This window comes from Malania oleifera, chromosome 9 (genome assembly GCF_029873635.1).
Source record: "Malania oleifera isolate guangnan ecotype guangnan chromosome 9, ASM2987363v1, whole genome shotgun sequence".
Lineage (NCBI taxonomy): Eukaryota > Viridiplantae > Streptophyta > Magnoliopsida > Santalales > Ximeniaceae > Malania > Malania oleifera.
The window spans coordinates 37193959-37220395 of NC_080425.1; the positions used below are offsets into that span (position 1 = coordinate 37193959).

Below are 26437 nucleotides of genomic sequence, written 5' to 3' on the forward strand. Positions count from 1 at the left end.
AATTTTACAATGACTTTTTTTAAAATTTCTAATTTTCTATGCCAATTTGAAAATTAAGCCAGAAAAGAATGAAATTTATCTATTTCTAAATTTCTGACATCATTTTGTCATTTCAAAGTCTAGCCAGTCCTATCCTGCAAATGATATATAACATATGGTACAATTATCCTATCCTTCATACATAGCAGGTTAGGAACTTAGAATAACTATCACATCTAGTATAGTCCAATTCTATCAAGCCCAGTCCACTCCTGTGAAATAACCACACCCTCAGCAACTAATGCAGCTTTTAGGCCATCAATAATACCATTATGATGATATTTTATGGTAAACACCCAACAACACCTCACCAACTCCTTACCAAATGGAAGATTAGTCAATTGCCATGTCCCACAACTCTATAATGCATCCATTTCTACATCCATAGCTTGTTTCCAACCACAATGAGTTAATGCCTCAAGATAAGTGGAAGGAATAGAAACAGAAGACAACAATAAAGCAAATAATCGAATAGCAGAAGGAAGACGTGCAACAAAAACAAAGTTTGCAATTGGATAGGCAATGGAAGATTTCCAAGTACAATGGCAAGTATCTTTTCCATGGGCTATGAGAAGTTCTAAATCCATGATTTGAGAATCTCCTGAAGTAAAATCAGATAGAGAAGGGAATAATGGAGAACTCCCTGGTCCTCTTGTACAACAATGATACACTTTCAATGGCCTTTTTGGAGCCCAAATGAGTATTCTGAACAACAGCGAAAGAGGCGCAACAGAAGAGCAAGAAGAATGTTCCAAAACTAGAAGAATCAAGATCAAATTCACCCAAGGCACAAACTTCAACAGAAAAACATAGGATGCCTTCAAAGAAAACAACATCTGCAATGGTGTTTCTGAGACACAATCAAAACACCTATAACCTTTTTGAGTTCTTGAATGACAAACAAAATATTAGAGGCAATTTATGCTTTTGAGGAGTCAAAATGTGCCCAAAGCAAGTGAGGCCAAAGTCCCTAGGGGCATTGAAAATAGTAAATTCTTTGGAAGTACAAACAAAAAATAGAATTTTGGAACGAAGGACAATTAAGGGCATTCTATTAATAAGAGAGTGAGCTATAAGAACAACATCACTCCAAAAACCCTTTAGGCACTTGCATGTGAAATAATAAAGATCTTGCAACTTCAAACATATGCCTATCCTTTCTCTTGATCACGCCATTTTGTTGGAGGGTACAGATACAATGAGTGATGAATGATACCATTAATTAAACATAATAAAAGTGAAATCTCAAGCATTACCGGACCAAAAGACCTCAATTCCAATACCAAACTAAGTTTCTATTTCATCATAAACTTGAGCAAAGGGCAATAACTCAGACTGCTCTTCTAGAAAGTATAACCAAGCCATTCTTGAAAAATCACCAACAAAAGTAACATAATACTGATAAGCATATTGATTTTTGATACAGAACCCCACATATTCAAATCAACTAAAGAAAATAAGGATTAGCTAGGGTACTGAATGTGAGATGGAAAGGAAGTTTGATAATGCATCCCAAGCTCACAAGCTTAACACTGAAGGCTAGATATGAGACTTGAACATTAGAAAAAGTTGTTGAAGCTTATAGAATAAAGGATAAGCTCAATGAGCATGCGATAGACCAGGACAAGCACCACCAGAATTAGTAGATGGAGCAATAATAGAGAAACTACCAACACAATCAAGATAGGAGATCATGCCTTCCACCAATCTTCCTCATCATATCAATACCCTGGATATGACAATGATGGATAGAAAGTCACAGAGCAACTAAAAGACTTCTTTAGTTGACTAACTACAAAAATCATAGGAATTATGAACATAAAGAACAAATAAAAGAGTAAGTGTGACATTTGCAGAAACAACCCAAAGACCAAAAACTAGAGTTGCTGAACTTTCAGCACAACAGTGTTGAATCAAAGAAAACAGTTCAGACCTGCCACTCATGTAGGATGACGTGCTTGAATCAGTATCCTATGCTGAAGAAGATAGGGAGTTTGAAGTGCGACCATACCTGAATATAGCACTAGAAGTAGATGAAGATGGCAGAGAATGTAGTTTTTGAACCATGCACAACAAATTGTTATATTCATCATAAGACACAACAGAAGACTCATGCAATCCAGCAGCAAGATGTTAATAATCGAGTGTTGTGTACAGACCAAACTTGACCTCAACTAAAGACTTGTTAGCCTGGGCAGGTTTACACAGGTATGCCGACATTTATCAATGGCATGACTCTCTTCTCTGTAGTGTGAGCATTGATGAGGTCCACGTTCAGAACCGTGATAAAATTACCTCTACAGCATCCTCCCTCTCAACCACGGCCTCGATTGGAAGCATTTGAACCAGTCCTACAGTGACCTGCATTAGCCACTATCATTGCACAATTTTCATTGGAAGATGACTAAGCCATAAAAGTGTTAATGGAGGAAACAGAGTTGTTCTGAGACTGCAACTTGGGAGTAATCCAGGTAAGGGCAACTTGGAAGTCAACCCTCTGACATTTCAAATTTTCCAAGACAGCAGTCAATAACGGATAGTCAGATATGCATAGATCCCTCCCACACACTTTTCAAGGCACTATAGTATTCCCTTGCTCGTCCTGTTTAAATGAACATAAATAAATAAATAAATAAATAAAAGGGCAGCCCAGTGCACATACTCCCACACACCCTTTTGCAGTCTTCTGAAACATGATATTTGCTGCCGCAAAGTGTTCCAAACAAATCCAGAACCATAATCTTAAATTTTTTTTTTTTTTTTTGGAGGAGGGCAGCATTCTCACAGAGTATTTGGATTTTCGCTCTCATTTTTATATAAACCCATACAGCTTGTGACCAGAACAAATAATTTGAGGTTTTCTGTCAATTTAATGGAAAAACTCTGAATATTCAGCATCTGCTGTCACCTAGCCAGTGTCTATAAAAAAAAGCACTGAATGGAGAAAAATAAGTAGTGGATGCTGGCGGCAACCAATAGCTCAAACCTTTGAAAAAAAAAATTACAACAAATATTACTGAGACACCAGCAACATACAACTGGCCACAGATCTCATGCATAGCTATCAAAACCAGACTCCACCCCTCTCAGACCTTTCATTGAACAGATCAGTCACCATAATAGCAGTCATCGGATACTATAGAATCATATCAGAAAATTCTCTCTTTTCTTCCCTGTAATTGATCCAGGTCTGAACACTTATACCACACCATCCGCTCAAGAAAACAACAACATGCCTGCAGCCATACATAGATATCGAGTGATAATAAACCTCTCTACTAGTCAAATTAGCACCGCATTTCTGATCTTGCATTACAAACCAGTCAGGTAACAGTAATAAAACAAATGAGAAAGAGAGAATATAAGTAACATTAATGAGAAAGCATAGAAATCAATCAGAATAGAACGACTGATTGCACGATTGACTTCACAAAAAATCTTTTAAATATTCTGCAGCAAACAAGGATAAAAATACCCCTTACAATTATAAAGAATCCCAGAAACAATCCTACTGCAACTTTATTTCCGCACACCTCATTCCAGAAAAAATTCATTTTCCTTTTTTCCATCTTTATTTTTTATTTTTTTATTTTTTTGAAGAGATGCAATCAAACACATGAATATTTGTTGGTTGTGTGGGGAGTTTGGAACTGAGCTTTAGAAGTGGATGACAATTTTGTTAGTATTCAATTTATTTCAACTTCTTTTGGTTCAACAATTAGAATTAAAATCAAGAAGTTAGTAAAGCTGACAGCAATGTTGACCAAGAAGAAAGTTTCCCGGAAATCCAACAGTTAAAAAATAATATCCATGCATAGTAGGATGATATTAAGTCAGTATATTTGTTATAAAGAAGATGCAAATGTGAACGCATAAATACACAAAGAAAGCACATTTTGAGTTGACTAAGCAGTGAATTTTTGAGAATTTAACATTCTCAAAAATTGATGTTATATAAGAATGCGTAAAAAAGCAGTATGGCAATTTATCTAACATTTCAGATTTTGGACAAATATATAAACCAATTAAGGCAAAATTCTTCCAAAAATAAGCGAAAACATTTTCTGAAGCTTACACTATAATGTTGATGTGTGCCATACGGTTGCCCAATAAGATGATCAAGATTCAAATCCTCCATTACCTATTTGAAGACCACAAATTATAAACCCAAAAAATGTATAATATAAAAAATACAAGTAATCTTAAGTTCATTGAAACTTCATCACATTCCATACTTGATCACTTTTAGGTCCCATTAGAACAAAAAAGCATGTTTGCTTGGTGATGTCTTGAATTTCAACCTTGTCAGCATAAAATATGTACCTAGAAATGATAACAACAGATATAAGACAATCCCTATCCTTTTTTTTTTTGGCTAACAGCAAACAAAAATAATCAAAATAATTTGTGATATGAAGCATAAATTCAACCCTTAATAACAACAACTCCACTCTGCTTGACAAAGCCAATCCTAACTACTTGTCGTAAGCCGTACAAATAATTTTTCAACACACAACTCTGTCAGAAGCTATATCTTCTTTAAGAAACCATTACATACCTATCAAGGTTTTAACTTTTGATTTTGACTAAAAGTTCGAGGCTTCAATAGTATAGAAATTTTGATCGAAATTTCAATGTCAAAGTCAATTTAGATTTCAATTTTAAAAAAATTATAGAAATTAAGAGTAAAACATGGATTCTTTTGTGAAACTTTGAACTATCAATAGACTTTATAAATAAAATACATTAAGGACAGGTTAAGGGGCAATAACTGTAATATAATAATTCATACTAAACATATTCAATTGATATAAATGAAATTAACGAATCAAGTAAACATTATTTGCTATACAAATAAACATAATTTAGACATAAATGGTCTAATAAATTGTTGTAGCTAATATCTAAGTTTTAAGTCTTCTTATAATTTCAAAAGTTTGACCTTCTTGAATAATACTTAGTTTCAATAGGAAAGGAGGACAAATTAAGAGAAATTTGGTTTTGGGTTTCGAATCTAAAATTTAAATCTCAAGGAAATTTCATCTGTAGCTAAAATTTCAACAAATTTCACTAAAATTTTTGGGATTTCGATAAATTTCAAATGATTCGCAGAAATTTCAATGGGAATTTTGTCAAATGAAAAATTTTAACTGCCATTTCAATTTCAAGGGATGTGAAAAGTGAAAATTTTCACAATTTTGTAGAAATTTAAGACCATGGTTCATGCAACCCCAAACACAAATCTTTCCTGCCTCACTTTTGTTCTTTTAGCATCCTCAATATAAATTGAAACACTCTTCCAGACTAGCATCCTCACTTTTGGTCCTTCTACATGTTCAAACCATCATGACCAACAATCTTGTCTGAAGCTGGATTGACGCAATTCAGCAGTCTTTATTAAATTTTCTGCTCATGTCAAGTGTTTCTATTTATCAGTGCTACAGGCATTTTTTGTAATTTCTACACTTTAGAGTTCATTTTGATCAAATTAGCTTTGAGGGTCTTTTGTAGTAATATTCAGGGGATAATTTTGTAAAGGGATTTATTTTTGGTGCGGCTACAGAAGATAAATGCCTTTTAGAGGGGGTTATGTGCAAAATAGGACTTGGCTTCTCTAGCAAGCTTTAGGCCTAACATAACTAGGAGTCTTCAGTAACTTTTCCAGAGTGGTTTTTCAGCATTTATCTTTGAAAAGATTTCCCTCCAGAGCTCAGCTCCAGACCAGCTAGGTTTGTGAATATTTGGAGGCTAGGTTTTTGAGAATTTGACCCCGCAGTGCCTACCAAACCCTCCATCACAGCTAAAGGCTCGAGAAGCTAGCAGAAAGCCACTGTTACCATTCTGAAACAGTGCCAAAACAGCTACCAATTTGAGACAAGTTGCTGTTGTGCACAGAAGTTGTTGTATTTGCTGAACTAAAATTCAGTAGTCATATCTCTATTATTTTATGGATTTAATAGTTACTTGAGTCAAAGAAGAAGGTTTCTTAAACACTATTCTGAAATCTCAGTTTTTATTTTTGAGTTTTTCTTATATCCCTACATTGACTTGCATCATGGATCTACCTCCAGCTTATCATGGATGCATTTTTTAGAAAATTTCATTTTACCTTGTCATGCATCTCTGCCAAGATCTTCATTTCAGCTACACTCCAGCTTATCATGGATGCATTCTTTTAAAATTTCATTTTACCTTGTCATGCATCTCTGCCAACATCTTCATTTCAGCTACATTTTTATAGACATCATGTTTCTTAGATCTTCATTTTCCAATTTTGTTTGGCGTCAATTACAATTGTACCTCAACTCAACAAGGACTAGTTTTTGAACCATAGAAAATTTTAAAACTTTGTACGCATACATTGATGTCTCGAACTTGCCCATGAATGAATTTCAGCTCAATAAATAACCAAATATTAACAGAACACCTTCACAAATCATTGGATATGAAAATGTCTTTTAAAAAAAAATTAACCACTATAATCTATACTGGAGAGGAGAATGCAAGTTTTGAATTTTTGTGCAACAAAAGCATCTGTGCTTTATTTTAATTTTCATGGCCATAAATAGCTGAGGAGAATGCTATTTTTCCTTTTAACTGTCGAATGTCAATAAGGCAGTTCATGTCACTACGACAATAGCCAGTAACAGGTAGTGCTGTAATGATAGATGATGTCAGTGATGATTGGGGGGGATTGGAGATGCATGGACTTCAATCTCCTTGAGCCTACCCACCAAATTGAATGTAATTGCTCCCCTGTTGAATCAAGATTATAATGCACTTGCTGCTAGGATTTTAGATGTAGACATCTCAGAATCAAAGGCCAGAGTGGAAATATGATGGGATTTGGAAACATATCTCTCCAAAGCTGTGATTTTAAGAGTTCAAATTAAACGTTTGATCCAACAAGTCAATGATGGATTCCATAGCAAGTTAGAATTTGGAGCAAAATTATATCATCTTACAAAACTTTGAGGAAAATCAATAAAAAAATCCACTAGAACAAGGCTCACTTACTTTGTAAGCATATTGGCTATGGTGTCACAGGTCTCCGGTGAAATCACCAGTGTAATGGCATTTTTCTGCAAAAAGTGATTGAAAGACAAGACTAATTAATAAAAGCTCTGAGATGACCAGAAATGTAGAAAATCTGACAATACAATAAGTATGGCAGAAGACAACCATAACCCATGCATGAGCAATATCTATCGTCCGTGCTGTTGCTGTACCAAACACAGTGTCACATCCCTATACATTTCAATCATATAATCCCATTAGTTAACCCTACAAATACTCATGCTTTCCAGTTTTAATGAGTAAATTTAATCAGCGCTTCATCCAGTTAACCCTACAAACACTCGTGCTTTCCAGTTTTAATGAGTAAAATTAATCAGTGCTTCATCCTTCCAGAATTTACCTGTCCTTCACGAAGACATTCAAAATTTGCCGTACTTTGGTTGTGAAGAAATTGAACACGATCTTCTCCACTGACTTCATGCCCATCGAAGAACATTTTTTTTACAAGACAGAAATAAACAGCAACAAATCTTCATGTTCAACCACCAAATTCTATGCAGACTTAATATAGATGTAATTGGAAAACCTCAAACATGCAAAGACAAAATGCACTGGAACTTTCTAGAGTAGCTGGATGCATAGGCAACAAAAGAGAAAAATTTTGGATCAGTAATGTGCCAGTTTCTCAAGTAAACATTCATGCGCTTAAGAACATCATTATGGAAATTACGAACCATGTAACTAGCTTTACATACAAATTGCTATTGAAACACTAAACCTCGAAAATGGATGCATCAACCCAGGTTTAATATTTTTAAACGTAACGCCTTTAGGGCATTAACGAACTAACTTTTTTTAAAACAATAAAAACAGCTATTTGTTCCAACTATTATTCTTATTCCCAACTACTTGGATACAGGATTCTATTTTCCCGATGCAGAAAAAGCCAGAATAAATCCACATTTTTCATGTCATTCATAAGCATAACAGAAACTCGGTCAGTGACAGAAGAGTATATATTCTGATTACAGGGCTCTTTTCCATTGCCAAATTCTAACTTTGTCAAAAGTCGTTCAGTTGGCTTCAATAATTGAATCATTCAACCCATGAACACCCCACCCAATATTCCAATTTTACCTTTATTTTGGAGTAAGAAGCACTGTTAGAAAATGTATTTCTACTTGCTAGAACAAGATTAGGATATTGTAGAGGCTAGATACTGATCATTTATATAAAATTCAATAAAATGTACCTCGAATCCGGCCAAAATGTGAGAGGTCCGCAACCTGCAACAGCAAATTCCACAAGAAGATTTCAAACCAGGAAACAAATAGATATAACGAAATAATAAACATCAACCACATTTAATATGATCAAGGCTGCAAGCCCAATAAATAATTATAATTCAAATACTATCCAATCTCATAAAAAAAATAAGATCTCACTTTAAGCAGATGGAAAAGCAACTAAAATAATGATATAAACCTCAACTTTTGAGATTTATGTACAATGCCTGGAAGATCAAAACGATTACAACTCTCGCCAGGAGTCCTTCATGTGGAACCAAAAGTACGCATTGGAAAGAACTTCATAAGGATCTTACATTGTCATTTTCCTACTGAACAAGGCCTGTTCATATTTATCTAAATTTAAATTTTCATTCACATTGTATTCACCAGGAGGAAAAATCTACAAGCATAATGATGGGTTACATGCAAAGAAATTTTCTGTTATATTGAAAAAGAATATGCAAATACACAAACATTTTTTTTTTTTTTTTGGGGTTGGGGGGAGTATCTTTTAATTAAGTGGTTCCATAATGCAGATTTTTATTTTTAGGGTATCATCAATGACTTGATAAATAACAATCGTACAGTTTAGATATTGATTTTGATTCTAAAATTGGAGGAAGGTAGGTCATTAAAGCTTCCTACAAACCAGATAAGACCACTTCCAACTAAAATTTTGTACGTACTAGAATTAATCTTATTTTGTAGAATGACTACTAATCCAAAGCAGCCAAAAACAAGCCCTAAAATATGGTTGAAGCACATGGCTTCATGGCATAAGTGTTTTACTTAGTCCATGAGATGACTATAGCAAGAAAAATACACCACCTAACTACAGGCCTAATGCCTATTACTTCCTCCTATTCTTTGTAATAGCCTACTTAGGCCTGTTTAAGTAAAGCACATCATACAGGAAGCAACTCAAATTGCCAAAAGACCTAAAACCCTGCAAATTAAGTCAAAAGACTACAATAGCACTTTGTAAAGATCAATTTCCACAACCCCAAGATCACAACAACCCCAGTAAACTGTCAACTCTGCAGTTAATTCTGCAGAGAATGATTTCTATTTCTCTCACTTTTTTTTACATTGAAAAATATACATTTAAATAGAGAATTTCTAATCCTATTTTGGTAATACAAATATCACAGCAGTAATGGGCATTTGCATCTCCAGCTATCTTTCCAAAATTATTTTTTCACAGCTCACGCCAACACTCCCCCTCAAGTTGATGCATACAAGTCATTGATGCACAACTTGTTGAGTGAGTTGTGAAACTCCTTGCTTGATACCACCTTTGTGAGTATGCTAGTTGGTCTTCGAACTTCACAAATGGAAATCGAATAATTTTTGCTTCAAGGTTTTCCTTGATAAAATGTCGATCCACTTCCACATGTTTTGTACGGTCATGTTGAATTGGATCATGGGATATTGCAATATAAGCTTGTTGTCACAAAAGAGATCCATTTCTGAAGTAGAGGTGAAACCTAGTTCAAAAAGTAGTCTCTTGATCCAACGAAGCTTTTTGGCCTTACAACACTTAACATCTTATTTTGATGCTAACAAACAAAGTAAAACTTAAAATATTTGTTGAGTAATGATATTTCAGGGTTTAAGAAAGAGAATGTACAAAAATCTTATATTTCAAAGAAGGATGATCATATGAAGCTAAAATGGCATGAATTCAAAGACTAAAGCTTGAAGATAATGAGAGCATGAATATTAAAGAGAACTCGATGAAAAGCTCAAAGTATCTTAAAGCTTGAAGACGAGAAGAAGACCAAAGCATGAAGACTTAAGTGTTTAAGAATGACAAATAGCTTAGAAGTCTTTATGTAAGTGCTTTAATATTTAAATATCTTTTGAAATATTGTTGAAGCTCTTTAGGGGAAATACATGGACTTAGAGACCTATTTTAACAGAAAATGTTTTATGAAAGACCAAAACAAGAGAGCAAAATTAAATTTGAAAATCAAAAATGAAAAATCTAAAAAATGACTGGTCAACCGACTGACTAGAAATACTCTGGGTTTAGTCAGCTGACTGACAAATAAACAACAAAAAAATTAATTGTCCAGCCAACTGACTCAATAAACTGAAACCACCCAGCCGACTGACAGTGCCCTGCCAACAGACTATTTCCTGATTTTAATTTCTGGAAGACAGAAGGGTGTCGGCCGCGTGTTCAGTCGACTGATCCTGTGGAAATACACTACCCAGTCGCCTGGTCAGCCGACTCACTCCATGGGTTTTGATTTTTTAAATTCCAACAGGAAAATTTCAAAAATTGGTTTTTCAAATATGCACGTTATAAAAACTTGGTGGACACTCCAAGTTACTTGGGGAACAAGGAAACTAATCCTAAAATGCCTATAAATACTCCTTTAATCCCAAGAATTCAAATATAAAAGCAATCACACAGCATACTTGCATCAAATCTTTCAATCTCTCTCAAAGTTTCATATTGCTCATACTCTTGCTGGAGGGAAATCATCTGAATTGCTGAAACACCAACCTAAGGTTCTCATACTGAGCTTTCTCAAATCACAAAGGAACCCTTGGTGAATTCTACACTCGAGCTTCAATTCTATTTCTTATTGGTATTTAAATTGTTAGAGTACCTAGAGCTGAAATTGTACTAATCTACTCTGTTTTGAGAGTGCTATTCTACGCAAATATTACTTCATATCTTTTGTAGTTCTTGGACGATTCGAGGTGTTCGGATCGTTGGCTAAGTGAGGGGATATCGCTTAGAGAGGTGTTGCTCTAGCCTAATTGAAGGAGTGACCGAACGAGGGTATATCGTTTGGAGAGGCGGGCTCTAGCCTACTAAAGGAGTGTGTAAACGGTGTTGTTCCGCCCGGAAAAGAAACTAATTTTAGTGAATCCTTTGGTGGTTTGCCAAAGGCGAGAATGTAGGCTGGGTATGAGCCAAACCTCATAAAATCATGGTCTCACTCTCTCTTTCTTTGCTCTCTTTACTTACAGCATATACGAACTGCGTGAATGTTTTAAATTAGTAAATCATAAACATTACGTGGATTTGATATTAAGTAAACTTAAGCTTAATTTGATTTTGGGATTGTCGAAACCAAAAGGGAGTACGTTGGTTGATCCATTCTTTGCGGAAACCATAAGGGAGTACGTTGATTGGTGAAACACTCAAAGACTCTTTAAACTAAAGTTTATTTAACGTCTAAACTTTTGGAAAGAGTATTGGATTTTATATTGCACCTCATTTTAAGAAAGCAAATTCTTTAACTACAGGGTTGCAAACAAACACAAGCTGAATCTTCTATCTTAGTTTGAATATTGTGGTTGATTGGAAAATTGATTAGTTTGATTGATTGATTGGTAACTTGTTTGTTTAAATACTTGTGTTGTGGTTGTGGATTGAAAGTATTTTTTGCGTATTTACTAAATCAACAAGAAGTCAAGAATTCATTCAAAAGAATTAAAAGAAATTTTTAAATCCAATTCCCCCCCCCCCCCTCTAAGGACTACACCTTAGTTTTCAATTGGTATCAAAGTGGGGTTATAACAAATCCTAACAAGTAGTTATAGAAAGATCTAATGGCACACATAAGAGTAGCTCCCTTCGGAGAGGGTCAATCCTCAACCCGGCCACCCATCTTTTGTGGTTTGAACTATACCTTTTGGAAACAGCGTATGAGAATATATGTTCAAACTATGAATTGGAAAGCTTGGGAGGTTGTCATGGATGGTGACCTAATTTCCCTTAAACTGGTAGATGGAAAACAAGTTCCTAAGGAGAAAATTGATATGACAGACTTAGATCATAAGATGCTGCAAGTTAATTCTAGTGCTATGAATGTTTTATACTATGCTCTTGATATGAATGAATTTAATAGAGTCATGGCTTGCAAATCAGCCAAGGAAATATGGGACAAACTTGAGGTAACCTACGAAGGCACTATAGATGTTAGGGATAATAGGATTGATATGCTTACAAGCGAATATGAAGGTTTTAAGATGAACCCAGATGAATCTATAACTAGCATGTACACTAGGTTCACTCACATAATAAATTCCCTAAATGCCTTAGGAAAAACCTACACTACCTATGAGATGATAAGAAAAATTCTTAGAGAGCTGCCACCTATATGTAAACCAAAAGCCACTGCAATAACGGAAGGTAGGAACCTTAAAACCACTTCTTTAGATGAACTAATAGGTTCTCTACTCACATATGAAATATCAATGAATGAAAGGAATGGTAAAACCAAAGCTCAAGAATCTATAGCATTCAAAACTTCAAAAGAAAACTCTAGTAATGAAGAAAAGATGGATGAAGATGAGCTAGCCTTCATATCTAAGAAACTTGCAAAAATCCTTAGAAGAAAAAACAAATTCAAAAGAAGAAACCAAGACTCCGAATCAGAAAAAGAAGAAATTAGCAAAAAGAAAACTAAAAATAAAACTCCTGCATGTTATAATTGCAACAAAGTTGGACATATAAAACCAAAATGTCCACTACTTAAGAAAGACTCTAAAAAGAAAAAGAAAAAGGCAATGAAAGCCACTACTTGGGATAGTACAAGTAGTTCGGAATGTGAATCAAGTGACCAAGAGGTTGCTTACACTTGTTTATGGCATGGGACGATGAGGGAAGCTCCTCATCCAAATCGGTTAATGGTTATAGTAGTGATGAATCAAATGATGAGAGCATGCCATCTTATGAAGAACCTCAAAATGATTTATTCAAAATACATAAGATGCTAATCAAAGTAACTAAACAAAACACATCATTGAAAAACAAGAATGATAGAATGATAAAAGAGCTAGAATCAATTAAGAATACCAAAAATGATAAAGATTCAAAACTCAAGAAAATAGAAAATAAGTATGAAGCTGCAATAAAAGAATTAGAAGCTAAAAATCTTATTGAAAAAGAAAAAAAAAAAAGACTTGAAAATCAAGAAATTAAAAAGCAAGAATGAAAAGATGATAGAAGATCTTCAATTCCGATCCTTCGTGGAATATGAAAAAGACATATATTTCTGAATTAGAGGATAAAATCAGAAAATTATCTCAAGAATTAGAGAAATCACAAAAGAAGGTTGATGACAAGAAAGATATTGAGATAAATGATCTCAAAAATCAAATTGAAGATAAAGAAAAGATCATTTACAATTTCACAAAAGGAAAGGAAAACTTTGACAAAATGATAGGTTCACAAAAGATGACCTTAAACAAAGAAGGTATTGGAATTAATGGGGTTGAAAATAAAAAGAAAAAGAATCTTTACATAGGTTATTTTTCAAAAGCATCCAAAGATTATACTAGCATATCTTCTAATGCCTACACTAACATCATATGCTATCAATGTAAGAAAAAGGAACATATAAAGTTTGAATGTCCATTTAAAAGAAAGGGTGTGAAAACTAAACAAGTTTGGAGAATTAAAGAAACATCCCTTGTTAAACCATCCAGGCCCAAGAAAATATACCAAAAATGAAATACTAAATTCTTCAACTTTAATTGATATTAAATTTATGGAACATCATACAAATATATTGAATAAACTGAAATAGAGAATAAGGATAAAATTATTCAAGCTTATCTTATTAAAACTCTAATTGTTGGCCTCAAATCAATGAATAAATTATACAAGGCATAAAATAGAAAGTATTAGTTTGGATGTTTAAATGAAATCAAAAGAAAAAAAAAAACTGAAGAAAAAAGAGCTTATTGATAAAGAAGAAAGCTTGGCAGAAGAATTGTCAACCGACTGACCATACGATCAGCCGAATGACTAAACGAAACCTTTAAAGAGAAAGTATAGGTCAACCGACTAGACAGAAGCTCAGCCGACTGACTGAAGGAAAAAATGTTAAACAAGTTTGAAACAAAATACTTGAGCAACATAAGAACAATCCAAGCAAAAGTATAGTACAAAGCACATGATATGATTTACTCCATGCTTATATGAAAGCAATATGATACATGTGTACATCTTAAATATGGTATCTTGAAATTTTTAAAGACAATGAAAATATTGATAATTTATGGCTCACTATATTATGAAAATTTGAGCATAAAGTTATGAAGCATGATTTAGAAACATGAATTTTGATATGAATTGATAAATTCTTGGTCATGTATGCTTATGATGGATCACATGGATACATGGATAAATTTGAATCTATATAATAGAGTATTCATGAGTTGTGCATAATGTGACATTAACATTGGTATCTATAAAGTGTATTAGTATCCATGAATATACAAATTGGTATTTGAGCATGACAAGAATAATTATATCCATAAGTAAATTATGAAATTGATATGATATTGGTATTGATATTCATGAGCATATACATCAAATGTTTGAAACATGGACGATAAATTTGGAAAGCATAATTGGTATCAAATCTGAATGTATTAAATTCAGGGGGAGTATTATGACTCATAACTTGAATTTTGTTTCTCCCTAATTTTTTTTTTTTTTTTTGGTATCATGAATTATTACTTTTTATTGGTATCATAAATTTTCAATTTGAGTTTGGTATTAAAAATTCAAAAGTTCAATTGGAATTAGAATTAATGAAAATCTAAATTGGTATCATATACTTGATATGCATGATTGATATTCATATGCTTAAAAATATGATTTATTTTACTCTTTTGATTGATGTCAAAAAGGCGAGAAGTTTTGAGCAAAAATTGAAAATTGAGTTTGGTATTGAAATATTTTGAAATTTTGAAACATGAATTATATTTCAAAAGGAGAGAAGTATTTGACAAAGTGGAGAAATATATGACATTGAATGACCTTGAAATTAGTATTGATATGCATGATATTGAATGATCTTAAAATTGGTATTGATAGTAATCTTGATCTTACAAATATGTTAAAGATGATGCTTATTGAAAGGGAGAGTCTTTTTAAACTCATATTTTTGCTCATTGTTTGTCATCATCAAAAAGGGGAAGATTGTTGCCCTTATACAAGGCTTAACATCTTATTTTGATGCTAACAAATAAAGTAAAACTTAACATATTTGTTGAATAATGATATTTCAGGGTTTAAGAAAGAGAATGTACAAAAATCTTATATTTCAAAGAAGGATGATCATATGAAGCTCAAATGGAATGAATTCAAAGACTCAAGCTTGAAGATAATGAGAGCATGGACATTAAAGAGAACTCGATGAAAAGCTCAAAGTATCTTAAAGCTTGAAGACGAGAAGAAGACCAAAGCATGAAGACTTAAGTGTTTAAGAATGACAAATAGTTTAGAAGTCTTTATGTAAGTGCTTTAATATTTAAATATCTTTTGAAATATTGTTGAAGCTCTTTAGGGGAAATACATGGACTTAGAGACCTATTTTAAGACCACGGAAAATGTTTTATGAAAGACCAAAACAAGAGAGCAAAATTAAATTTGAAAATCAAAAAAGAAAAATCAGAAAAATGACTGGTCAACTGACTGACCAGAAATACTCTGGGTTTAGTCAGCTGACTGACAAATAAACAGCAGCAAAATTAATTGTCCAGCCAACTGACTCAATAAACTGAAACCACCCAGCCAACTGACAGTGCCCTGCCAACTGACCCATTTTGAACTGTGTCACGCCAGCCGACTGACTATTTCCTGATTTTAATTTCTGGAAGACAAAAGGGTGTCCGCCGCCTGTCCAGCCAACTGATCCTATGGAAATTCACTACTAGTCGCCTGGTCAGCCAACTCACTCCACGGGTTTTGATTTTTTAAATTCCAACAGGAAAATTTCAAAAATTGGTTTTTCAAATATGCACGTTATAAAAACTTGGTGGACACTCCAAGTTACTTGGGGAACAAGGAAACTAATCCTAAAATGCCTATAAATACTCCTTTAATCCCAAGAATTCAAATATAAAAGCAATCACACAGCATACTTGCATCAAATCTTTCAATCTCTCTCAAAGTTTCATATTGCTCATACTCTTGCTGGAGGGAAATCATCTGAATTGCTGAAACACCAACCTAAGGTTCTCATACTGAGCTTTCTCAAATCACAAAGGAACCCTTGGTGAATTCTACATTGGAGTTTCAATTCTATTTCTTATTGGTATTTAAATTGTTAGAGTACCTAGAGCTGAAATTGTACTAATCTACACTGTTTTGAGAGTGCTATTCTACGCAAATATTACTTCATATCTTTTGTAGTTCTTGGACGATTCGAGGTGTTCGGATCGTTGGCTAAGTGAGGGGATATCGCTTAGAGAGGTGTTGCTCTAGCCTAATTGAAGGAGTGATCGAACGAAGGTATATCGTTTGGAGAGGCGGGCTCTAGCCTACTAAAGGAGTGTGTAAACGGTGTTGTTCCGCCCGGAAAAGAAACTAATTTTAGTGAATCCTTTGGTGGTTTGCCACAGGCGAGAACGTAGGCTGGGTATAAGCCGAACCTCATAAAAATCATGGTCTCACTCTCTTTCCCTTGCTCTCTTTACTTACAGCATATACGAACTGCGTGGATGTTTTAAATTAGTTAATCATAAACATTACGTGGATTTGATATTAAGTAAACTTAAGCTTAATTTGTTTTTGGGATTGCCGAAACCAAAAGGGAGTACGTTGGTTGATCCATTCTTTGCGGAAACCGTAAGGGAGTACGTTGATTGGTGAAACACTCAAAGACTCTATAAACTAAAAGTTTATTTAACGTCTAAGCTTTTGGAAAGAGTATTGGATTTTATATTGCACCTAATTTTAAGAAAGCAAATTCATTAACTACAGGCACACAAGCTGAATCTTCTATCTTAGTTTGAATATTGTGGTTGATTGGAAAATTGATTGGTTTGATTGATTGATTGGTAACTTGTTTGTCTAATACTTGTGTCGTGGTTGTGGATTGAAAGTATTTGTTGTATATTTAATAAATCAACAAGAAGTCAAGAATTCATTAAAAAGAATTAAAAGAAATTTTTAAATCCAATTCACCCCCCCTCTTGGGACTACACCTTAGTTTTCATATTTCACAAAGCCCTTTTGCCATTCCGCGGAATTCTGCTTCAGCATTGGAAAGTGCTACCACCTTTTGTTTCTTGCTTCTCCATGTAACAAGATTCCCACCAACAAAACATAAAATAACCTAAAGTAGATCTTCTATCTGAAATATTTCCAGCCCAGCCTACACTTGTATAGCCTTTAATTCTTAAATGACTATTCTTTGAAAACATAAGTCCCTTCCCAAGCAAGGACTTCAAGTATCTCAGTATTTGGGTTACTACATCCATATAATATTTGCCAGGATTATGCATGAATTGGCTAACTACACTTACAGCATCTGCAATGTCTGGACGAGTATGAGAGAGGTATATAAGTTTGCCAACTAACCTTTGGTACCTTCCTTTATCTGTTGGTACTTGGTATAAGTATTCTCCAAGTCTGTGGTTTTGAGCAATTGGAGTATCAACTGGTTTGCGTTCCAACATTCCTACCTCAGTTAATAAATCCAACACATAAGAAAGAAATATTCCTTGTCTAGACCTGGCAAATTCCCAGAAAGTACTTGAGTCCTCCCAAGTTCTTCATTTCAAATTCAGTGGCCAACTCCTTCTGTAATCTAGATATTTCTTCTCCATCATCTCCTGTGATAATCATGTCATCCCCATATACTATCAGCACAGTTACCTTACCCAATTTGTGCTTCAGGAACAATGTATGGTCAGAGTTGTTTTGCTTGAATCTGTATTTCCTCATTGCCAAACTAAACCGCCCAAACCACGCTCGAGGCGATCGTTTCAATCCATATAGTGCTTGTTGCAATTTGCACACGACCTTGGTTTCAGTGGATGCCATGTAGCCTGGAGGAAGATCCATGTACACTTCTTCTTCAAGATCGCCATGTAGGAAGGCATTTTTTACATCAAATTGATGTAATGGCCAGTCAAGGTTAGCTGCAAGAGATAACAATACCCTTACAGTGCTCAATTTTGCAACTGGTGAAAAAGTCTCTTGATAATCTACCCCATATGTCTGTGTATAGCCTTTTGCCAACAGTCTTGCTTTGTACCTTTCGACTGATCCATCTGCCTTGTGTTTGATGGAGAATACCCATTTGCATCCTACTGCTTTCTTCCCTTTAGGTAACGGAACTATGGTCCATGTGTCATTCTTTAGTAATGCCTCCATTTCTTCCTTTATTGCCTGAGTCCATTCTAGATCAGACAAGGCTTCCTAAATTCCAACTGGAACTTGACTTGAGGAAAGTACATGCACAAATGCTCTAAGGGGTTCGGATAATCTCCTAGTAGACACGTAGTTGGCAATTGGATACTTTGACCTTCGTTCTTCAATATCAAGAGAGTATCTATTCGGTGGCTTGCCACGATTTTCCCTGAAAGGAAATGTATATCTAGCAGGCGTATTCAAGTCACTTGTATTTGAAGGCGTGTCTAGAGTGCTTACCTCAAGAATATTCTCAGGAGATGAGTTTGCAGAAACTAAGGAAGGGGAGGAGCTTGATTCAGTTTCCAAAGTCGTATTATTTCCCAAAGATGTATTATCCTCTGTGGGCTCAACAGGTCTTGGGCTTGGTGCTTCACATGTGGGCTCAACCAACCCTAGACTTGGTGGACTTGGTGCTTCATCCGCCACTGTTTCAATATTTGGCCATTCATAGTGCAACCAATTATGCTCTTCATCTCGTGTCTCCCCCTGAAGAGAAGAATTGGGGGATGGGAAAAAAGTGTCGGCCTCCAAGAAGGTAACATCCATAGTCACATAGATACGTCGGGTAGAGGGATCATAGCACCGATATCCCTTCTGGTGCATAGCATAGCCCAAGAAAAGACGATGGAGAGCACACGGATCCAGTTTGGTGCGTTGATTTTTGTGAAGATGCACATAAGCCACACACCCAAATACTCGTGGAGGAAGCATTAGGGCTGTGGGTAGGGAGACATGGGACGCCAGAACCTGGAGTGGAGTCTTAAAATTTAATACTTTGGAGGGTAGTCTGTTGAGTAAATATACGGCCATGGTCACCACATCAGTCCAGTATCGAGGCAACACATAAGCTCCATGTAGCAAAGCTCATGTAGTTTCAAGAATATGGCGGTTCTTCCGCTCAGCTACACCGTTCTGCTGAGGAGTCTGAGGACACGATGTCTCAAGAATGAGTCCATGGTGTTTGAAATCGGTACGGGAGCGCTCATTAACATACTCACCACCATTATCAGTGCGGAGAACGCAAAGCTTGGCTGAAAACTGAGTTTGGATCATTGCATGAAATGATTGAAACATGTGTAACACTTCATCTTTATGCGTCATCAAGTAAAGCCAAGTCATACGAGTACAGTCATCAACAAAAATAACAAACGAATGAACACCAGACCAAATAGAGATAGGAGCAGGACCGCACACATCAGAATGAACTAAAGCAAAGGGAATAGTGCTTTTCTTCATACTTAGAGGATATGAAGTACGGTGACTTTTTGCTAAAATGCAAGCATTACATTGAAGGTCAAACAACACCACATTAGGGAAAAGATCAGGTAATAAATGTTTCAGATAACTAAAATTTGGATGCCCCAGACGTTGATGCCATAGCCAAATTTGTCATTCCTTCCAATCACTCTGTATGTGATGAGCATGACCCATGTTGATGTCTTCCATGCAGTAAAGACCCCCCTTTTTAGTACCACGCCCAATTATCTCCTCAGTGAGAATATCCCATATCTAGGACGAATTCCACATTTTTGAAAGACTCAGCTAGGGTGGAGGAAGATGTAGATTCGTCGGTATGGAAATCTTTATCGGCCATGGAGGGAGAGAGTGTGCAGCTGTTAAGAATCCTTCTTTCCCAAATAAAAAACCAATGTGAACACAAGCAGCCAAAGAGCGAAAAGCTGGATTGGAGTGTTCTACAACTACCCAATTACTTAGCAGAGACAATGCCCCAAATAAAGGTACTCCAATCCCCTCTCCATCAATTTAACATCCCAAATTTTCACCAAATTTAACACACAGCCGCTTCTCAGTTCGCAGAAGAGAAGTACAGGGCAAAGATGGAGCAGATCAAACCTGATGGATAAGACATTGGCAGACGGAGGGACGATCGCTGCTAGCAGGCAGCTGGTTTGGTGCGATGTCCGCGAGGCGTGGTCGCAGTGACAGCGATCTGGTGGCCTGCGATGGCGAAGAGCTTAGATTGCCGAAGAATTGACCTCGGGTGCCTGGGCGTTGAGGCAACGAAATGTCGAGTTGTAAGAGAGCAGGGATCAGAGTGAACTGCCGCCGGCACCGCTGTTCGAGCCGGCGGAGCTCTCGTCATGGTCATACGACAGGGCTGGGATCAGCGTCGGAGGTCGGTGACAGTTACATAGGGTGGTCGGGAACGCACAACAAGCTTCACGCTGTGTGCCGAGAGGATCAGTCTGTCACCATTGAAGGACAAGAAGGCGACGGCGGGCGTGAGGCTGGAGATTCAGATGGCTAGGGTTTAGGTTTTGCTCTAATACCATGTCAACTGTGCAGTTAATTCTGCAGAGAATGATTTCTATTTTTCTCTATTGAAAAATATACATTTAAATAGAGAATTTCTAATCCTATTTTGGTAATACAAATATCACAGCAGTAATGGGCATTTGCATCTCCAGCTATTTTCCTAAATTATTTTCTCACAGCTCACGCCAACATAAACAACAACAACAAAAAAACCAAGCCGTAATTCCCACTAGTTGGGTTTAGCTACATGAATCCTTTTCTACCAATTTACATGATCATGGGAAATTTCCTCCAAAAAATTCAGGGCTATTAAATCCTTACGCGCTAAATCATTCCATGTTATTTTAGGTCTACTCCTATCCCTTCTACAGCCCCTCACAATAACTAGCTCACTCCTCACTAGTGCACTATTGGGCCTACATAGCACATGCCCAAACCATTTAAAATGCCCCTCCCTTATCTTTTCTGCAGAAGTTACGCATAACTTACTGCGAATATGTTCATTAACTTCATTCCTTAATTTTATGCTTTAACGTTACACCACTCATCCACCTTAGCATTCTCATCTAGGCAACTTCTACTACTGGATATGTTGTTTCTTAGCTGCCTAACATTCTGATCCAGTGAAAAGGGTATTAGTGAAGTTGGCATTGGGTAATTAAAGTGTATATGTTCATCTGGTAATGCCACTGCAGTGGCGAGGTATCAGTTACCAAAACATAAAATGCAGTACTTTTCTATATAAGAAGTAAATTAGATCCAGTGCAGGATGTATCAAAGGATTTTTCATTATCACAAAATCAAAATATTTTTGGCATAAACCATGATGCAAAAAGACACTTCCAAAATTGTTCAGCAGTTCGCTGCATTTTACACACAATTTAAGTAAAACCTATTCAAATGATATTTGGAACAGTTACTATTACTATCATTGTAGAAACTTTTAATTTTGAAACTTCGGCAACAAAATAAGCATTGAACGTAATAATTAGAATCTACAGGGGTTTATAATATGTGCCAGTCAGTTGTACAGTACTTCCATAGTGTCAATGGACTTCAAGAAGCCATGTAAAATCATGCCCCACAAACAACCTAAGTTCTAAATTAAGTCTTACAAATGCCTCCATATTTTTTGATAAAAGAACTATTGAGATTTTGATTAAATGAATTACCTAAATCAAAGATAGGTCTCTCCTTCTTTTTATAATACAAATCAAATACCTTCTAATGACCATAATACCCTCACTAACTCTCACTAATTAACTTACTAACACACTCAATAACAATATTAAAATACTACTAACCATTAACACTCCCCCTTAAGCTGAAGCGCAGATATAATATGCTCCGAGCTAATTACAAATAAATTTGACACGAGCACCCCCGAAAGCTTTGGTAAACAAACCAGCAAGCTGCATATCGAATTTCACATAAGTGGTAGGAATGAGCTTCTACACAAGTTTCTCCCAAACAGAATGGCAATCAACTTAAATGTGATCCACTCACTCATGGAAGACCAGGTTGCACGCAATATGAAGAGCAGCTTAATTAACACACATCAACTCCATAGACTAAGAATGTGGAAAACCCAATTCTTCCAAAATGTTCTTCGACCAAACGAGTTCACAAGTAATATGGGCCATAGTTTTATACTCTAATTCAGTAATTGATCTTGCTACCACAATTTGTTTCTTACTCTTCCAAGAAAGCAAATTACCACCGACCAAGATATAGTACTCGGACGTGGATCTTCTATCGGAAGACGATCTGACCCAATCTGCATCTATACCCTAAATATGTGTGACCTGATCTCAAAATAAAAGACTTCGCCCAAGTGCACCTTTGAGATATCTCTACATGCGAATTACTACGTCCCAATGACTTGTCCTTGGAGAATCTATAAATTGACTCACAACACTTGTTGCAAAAGATTTGTTCGACCAAGTGACTGTGAGATGATTCAACTTTCCAACAAGTCTCTGGTATCTTCCAAGACTAGGCAACAAATCACCATATTCGGCACTAACTTGTTGTTAGGATCTGTGGGTGCATCAACAGCTTTGGATCCCAACAATCCAGTCTCATCCAACAAATCAAGAACATACTTCCTCTGTGACAAAACAAATCCAATACAAGATCTATAAACTTCTATACCCAAGAATTATTTTAATGGTTCCAAATCATTGATTTGAAACTTTGTCTGTAGAAAATGCTTAAGGCTCTGAATACCTTGACCATCATCACTTGTAATAGCAATATCTTTCACATACACAGTAAGAAGGATCCTACCGCATGAAGTATAACGATAGAACTTAGAGTGATCCTTTGCGCACTATCGAAGGCCAAACTCAAGCACAATAATACCAAATCAACCAAACCATGCTCTGGGAGATTGTTTTAACCATATAGTGCCTCCTTGAGCTGACACACTAAGCTTGACTCCTCTTGAGCAAAAAACCCATGTGGTTGCTTCATAGTCCATATAGATCTCCTCCTTAAGATCACCATGCAAGAAGGCATTTTTCACATATAACTACTACAAAGGCTAGGGACAAGCGGTAACCAAGGAGATGACCAGACGTACTAATGTAGGTTTGGCAACTGGACAATAAGTGTTGGAATAATCCAAACCACACACGTAAGTATACCCCATAGCAACAAGACATGCCTTTGGACAAGCCATAAAACCATCAAGGTTGACTTTCACAATGCATACCCAATGACAACCAACCATAGACTTGTTAGAAGGAAGAGATACCAAGTCCCAAGTATCATTGTCCTATAAAGCATTCATCTCTTCAACCATAGCATTCCTCCACCTAGAGTAGGCTAAGGCTTCCGAAACAAATTTAGGAAGGGCAGCAAATGATAGATTAGTAACAAAACAATAATAGGAGGATGAAGTACATGTGCATTTACCTTTCTGGGCAGCAATGGGAAGATCAAATTTGAGGGAAAGATGATCATCAAATGAGGAAACCAAAGGCATGGCAGTAGAAGTTAGAGGGCAGTCTCTTGGAGCTGCCGCCATGAATACACAGCAAATTAAGACAATGGGACAATGAGAAGGACTCAAACTACGTGGAAACATAGGTGGTTGAATGGGTAAAGATAACAAACTCGAATTTGGAATATTAGGCAAAGGAAGAGACTCATTGAGATCAGAAGTACATAGGGACTTAGTGTAGCAAGGTGTAGACTCAAAGAAGATCTACAGAAGCAAAGAAGAAATGCAGCATAGGACTATAAAAACAATAACCCTTTTGAGTATATGAGTAGCCTAGACAAACACATTTTATAGCACAAGGATCTAACTTATCCACACCGGGAGTTAGTTGTGAACAAAGGACACACACAAAAATATACGAGGAAGTTGAGAGGATGGCGGTGAATTAGGAAAGAGAATGGTGTAGAGAATTTTACCACTAAGAATAAATGATGGCATCCTGCTAATAAGATAGCAAGCACTAAGTACAACATCACTACAAAACACTTTAGGTACATGAATTTGACAAAGTAACGCGCAAGTGATTTCAAGGATATGTCTATTTTTCCTCTCCATAACCCAGTTTTGTTGAGTGTGATACCAAACTGAGTCGTATATGTCAACACGTGCGGAGCGGGATCTGATGCCTCAATGGGGATGGCCATCCAAAAATGTGTTATTGACATTTATCTTGCATTTTATAGGTTCATGGAATCACCACTAACCTATTTGTTTTTTTTTAACCTAGGTATGGTTAGGTTCACTTAATTACCATCAATTAATTGGCCTTTAGCTAATCCTAGGGTCCAAGGAACCGATAGTCTATAGTCAATGTACCAAAGCCAAATTCCAGAGTTTAGTTAAGGGGAAGGTACTAGCACCCCCTACACACCTGTTTTTTGAACAGTACCATAATAAACTTGAGATGTTCAAACACTAATCAAACACGTTCTTTGATTCTTTAGTGAATTAGGTCACCTTCCTTTTAAATATTGTTCCACCCTAAAATCATCGGGTACCCCGTCAAAGTTATAAGTCTTCCTCACCTCAAGAATCCCACAAATAACAATATCATGCCACTTCGGGGTTCCACCATATGATTTGATTAAAGCTTTTGATTTCAATGTGAGTTAATCTCAATTCTCTAAAGGAATTTTATGCCAGGCCATGGTTGACTTTAGGATTTTCCAAGTATACAAGAACAAATACATCCATGCTTCACATAAAATGACATGACATGTAATTTCAAGATGGAATGAATTAAACATGCATTCTTACCTTTCCATCAAGCCAAACCAATCTATATCCTCATACATTAGTCATATGAATCAAATTGAACCAAGCCATCACAAGTCTTTCATATATATGAAGCAAGAATATGGACAATTCATAACAAATCTCATTTTCCATTTGACCTCTTTGCTATTTTCTAACCCCTAGCTTACTCTAAGACCTAACCAAGGCCCAAAAAACCCAAAAAAAAATTCCCCAAAACCATTGGAAATTAACTAGAAAATTTCTAATGTTTTATTCGAATTTTCTGCAATTTTTTTATTTTTAAACAATTTATAATGGCTAAAATGGAATAAAATTTAAGAAAATAAAATAAATAAACTAATCAAAAAGAAAAATATAGTAGAAAAATCCTAGTAAAATGGAAAAAATTCAAGGCAGGGAATTTTTAAAAAAAAATTAAATTAAAATATATAAAAATATAAATAAAATAAATTTCAAAAAATTATTAAAATTATCTTGAAATAAAAAAATTTCAAAAAAAAAAACTTTTTTTCTGGTATTCCAACAATTTTTTGAAACTTTATGCTAAAATAGGATTTTTAAAATTAATTTTGAAAATAAAAAAAAATAAAAGGAAAATAAATAAATAAAAGAAGACTGGTCTATGTTTAAAAAAAAATACAAGACCCAGTCTTCTTCTCCGATCAATCACTAGCAAACTTACCAGAACTCTTTGGCACAACTCTTCCCCATATTTCGGCCACCACTATGCCAAAAGAAGGCGTCTTTTTTTCAACGTCATTGGACCCCAAAAGATTGTCAGAACACCCTGGAACCCTTTTCTTTGTGCCAAACATCCCGAAACATGTTGCTCCATGTTCAATCCATTGTGATCGGAGAAATGGAAATGGTGCTGGTTTGGGCTTTCCAAAATAGTTGTCAAGCTAGTTTTAGCTCATTTTGAACATCCAAGTCTGTATTTTTTTCTTCCTTACCTTCTTAAGTACCCATGCAACCCCAAACACACACTTTCTTATCTCACTTTTTATCCCCTTCACTCTATTCACATGAACTCTGTCCAACAACTAAATTTGCCATTTTAATCCTTAAAACACATCAAGATTCAATTTTTTTCCACCTAAAAAGTGTACCTTGTTTCTCTTCAAAATTTTGAAAACCAAAGTCCAGAGAGCTTGAATCCTAACCTCCAACTAGAGCTCCTTAACGAAGATCTTTGCGAGGGCTATTGGAAGAAAGCTTGACGGCTGGGGATTGAGACCTCCCTCCTCAACTTGAACATATGCCTTAGGGGTGTAATTGGTTCGGTTTTGGTCAAAACCATGGTCTTAAATTTCCACGAAACTGTCGAAATTTCCAATTTCAGTCACCTTCGAAATCGAAATGGTAGTCGAT

The 26437-nt window shown here is 35.6% G+C and overlaps 1 protein-coding gene across 2 annotated transcripts in view; it reads right to left on the reverse strand.

Moving 5' to 3' along the window:
- The window catches only part of LOC131164531 (putative transferase At1g60990, chloroplastic), a 94379-nt gene that overhangs the window by 25343 nt on the left and 42599 nt on the right, over positions 1-26437 (reverse strand). For both annotated transcript variants that reach the window (XM_058121796.1, XM_058121794.1), the window contains exons 3-8: positions 8309-8342; positions 7457-7530; positions 7222-7287; positions 7057-7121; positions 4275-4362; positions 4115-4180 (exon numbers count right to left, since the gene is read on the reverse strand). In XM_058121796.1, coding sequence (XP_057977779.1) covers positions 4115-4180; positions 4275-4362; positions 7057-7121; positions 7222-7287; positions 7457-7530; positions 8309-8342 — 393 coding nt within the window. The remainder of the gene's footprint in view (positions 1-4114; positions 4181-4274; positions 4363-7056; positions 7122-7221; positions 7288-7456; positions 7531-8308; positions 8343-26437) is intronic.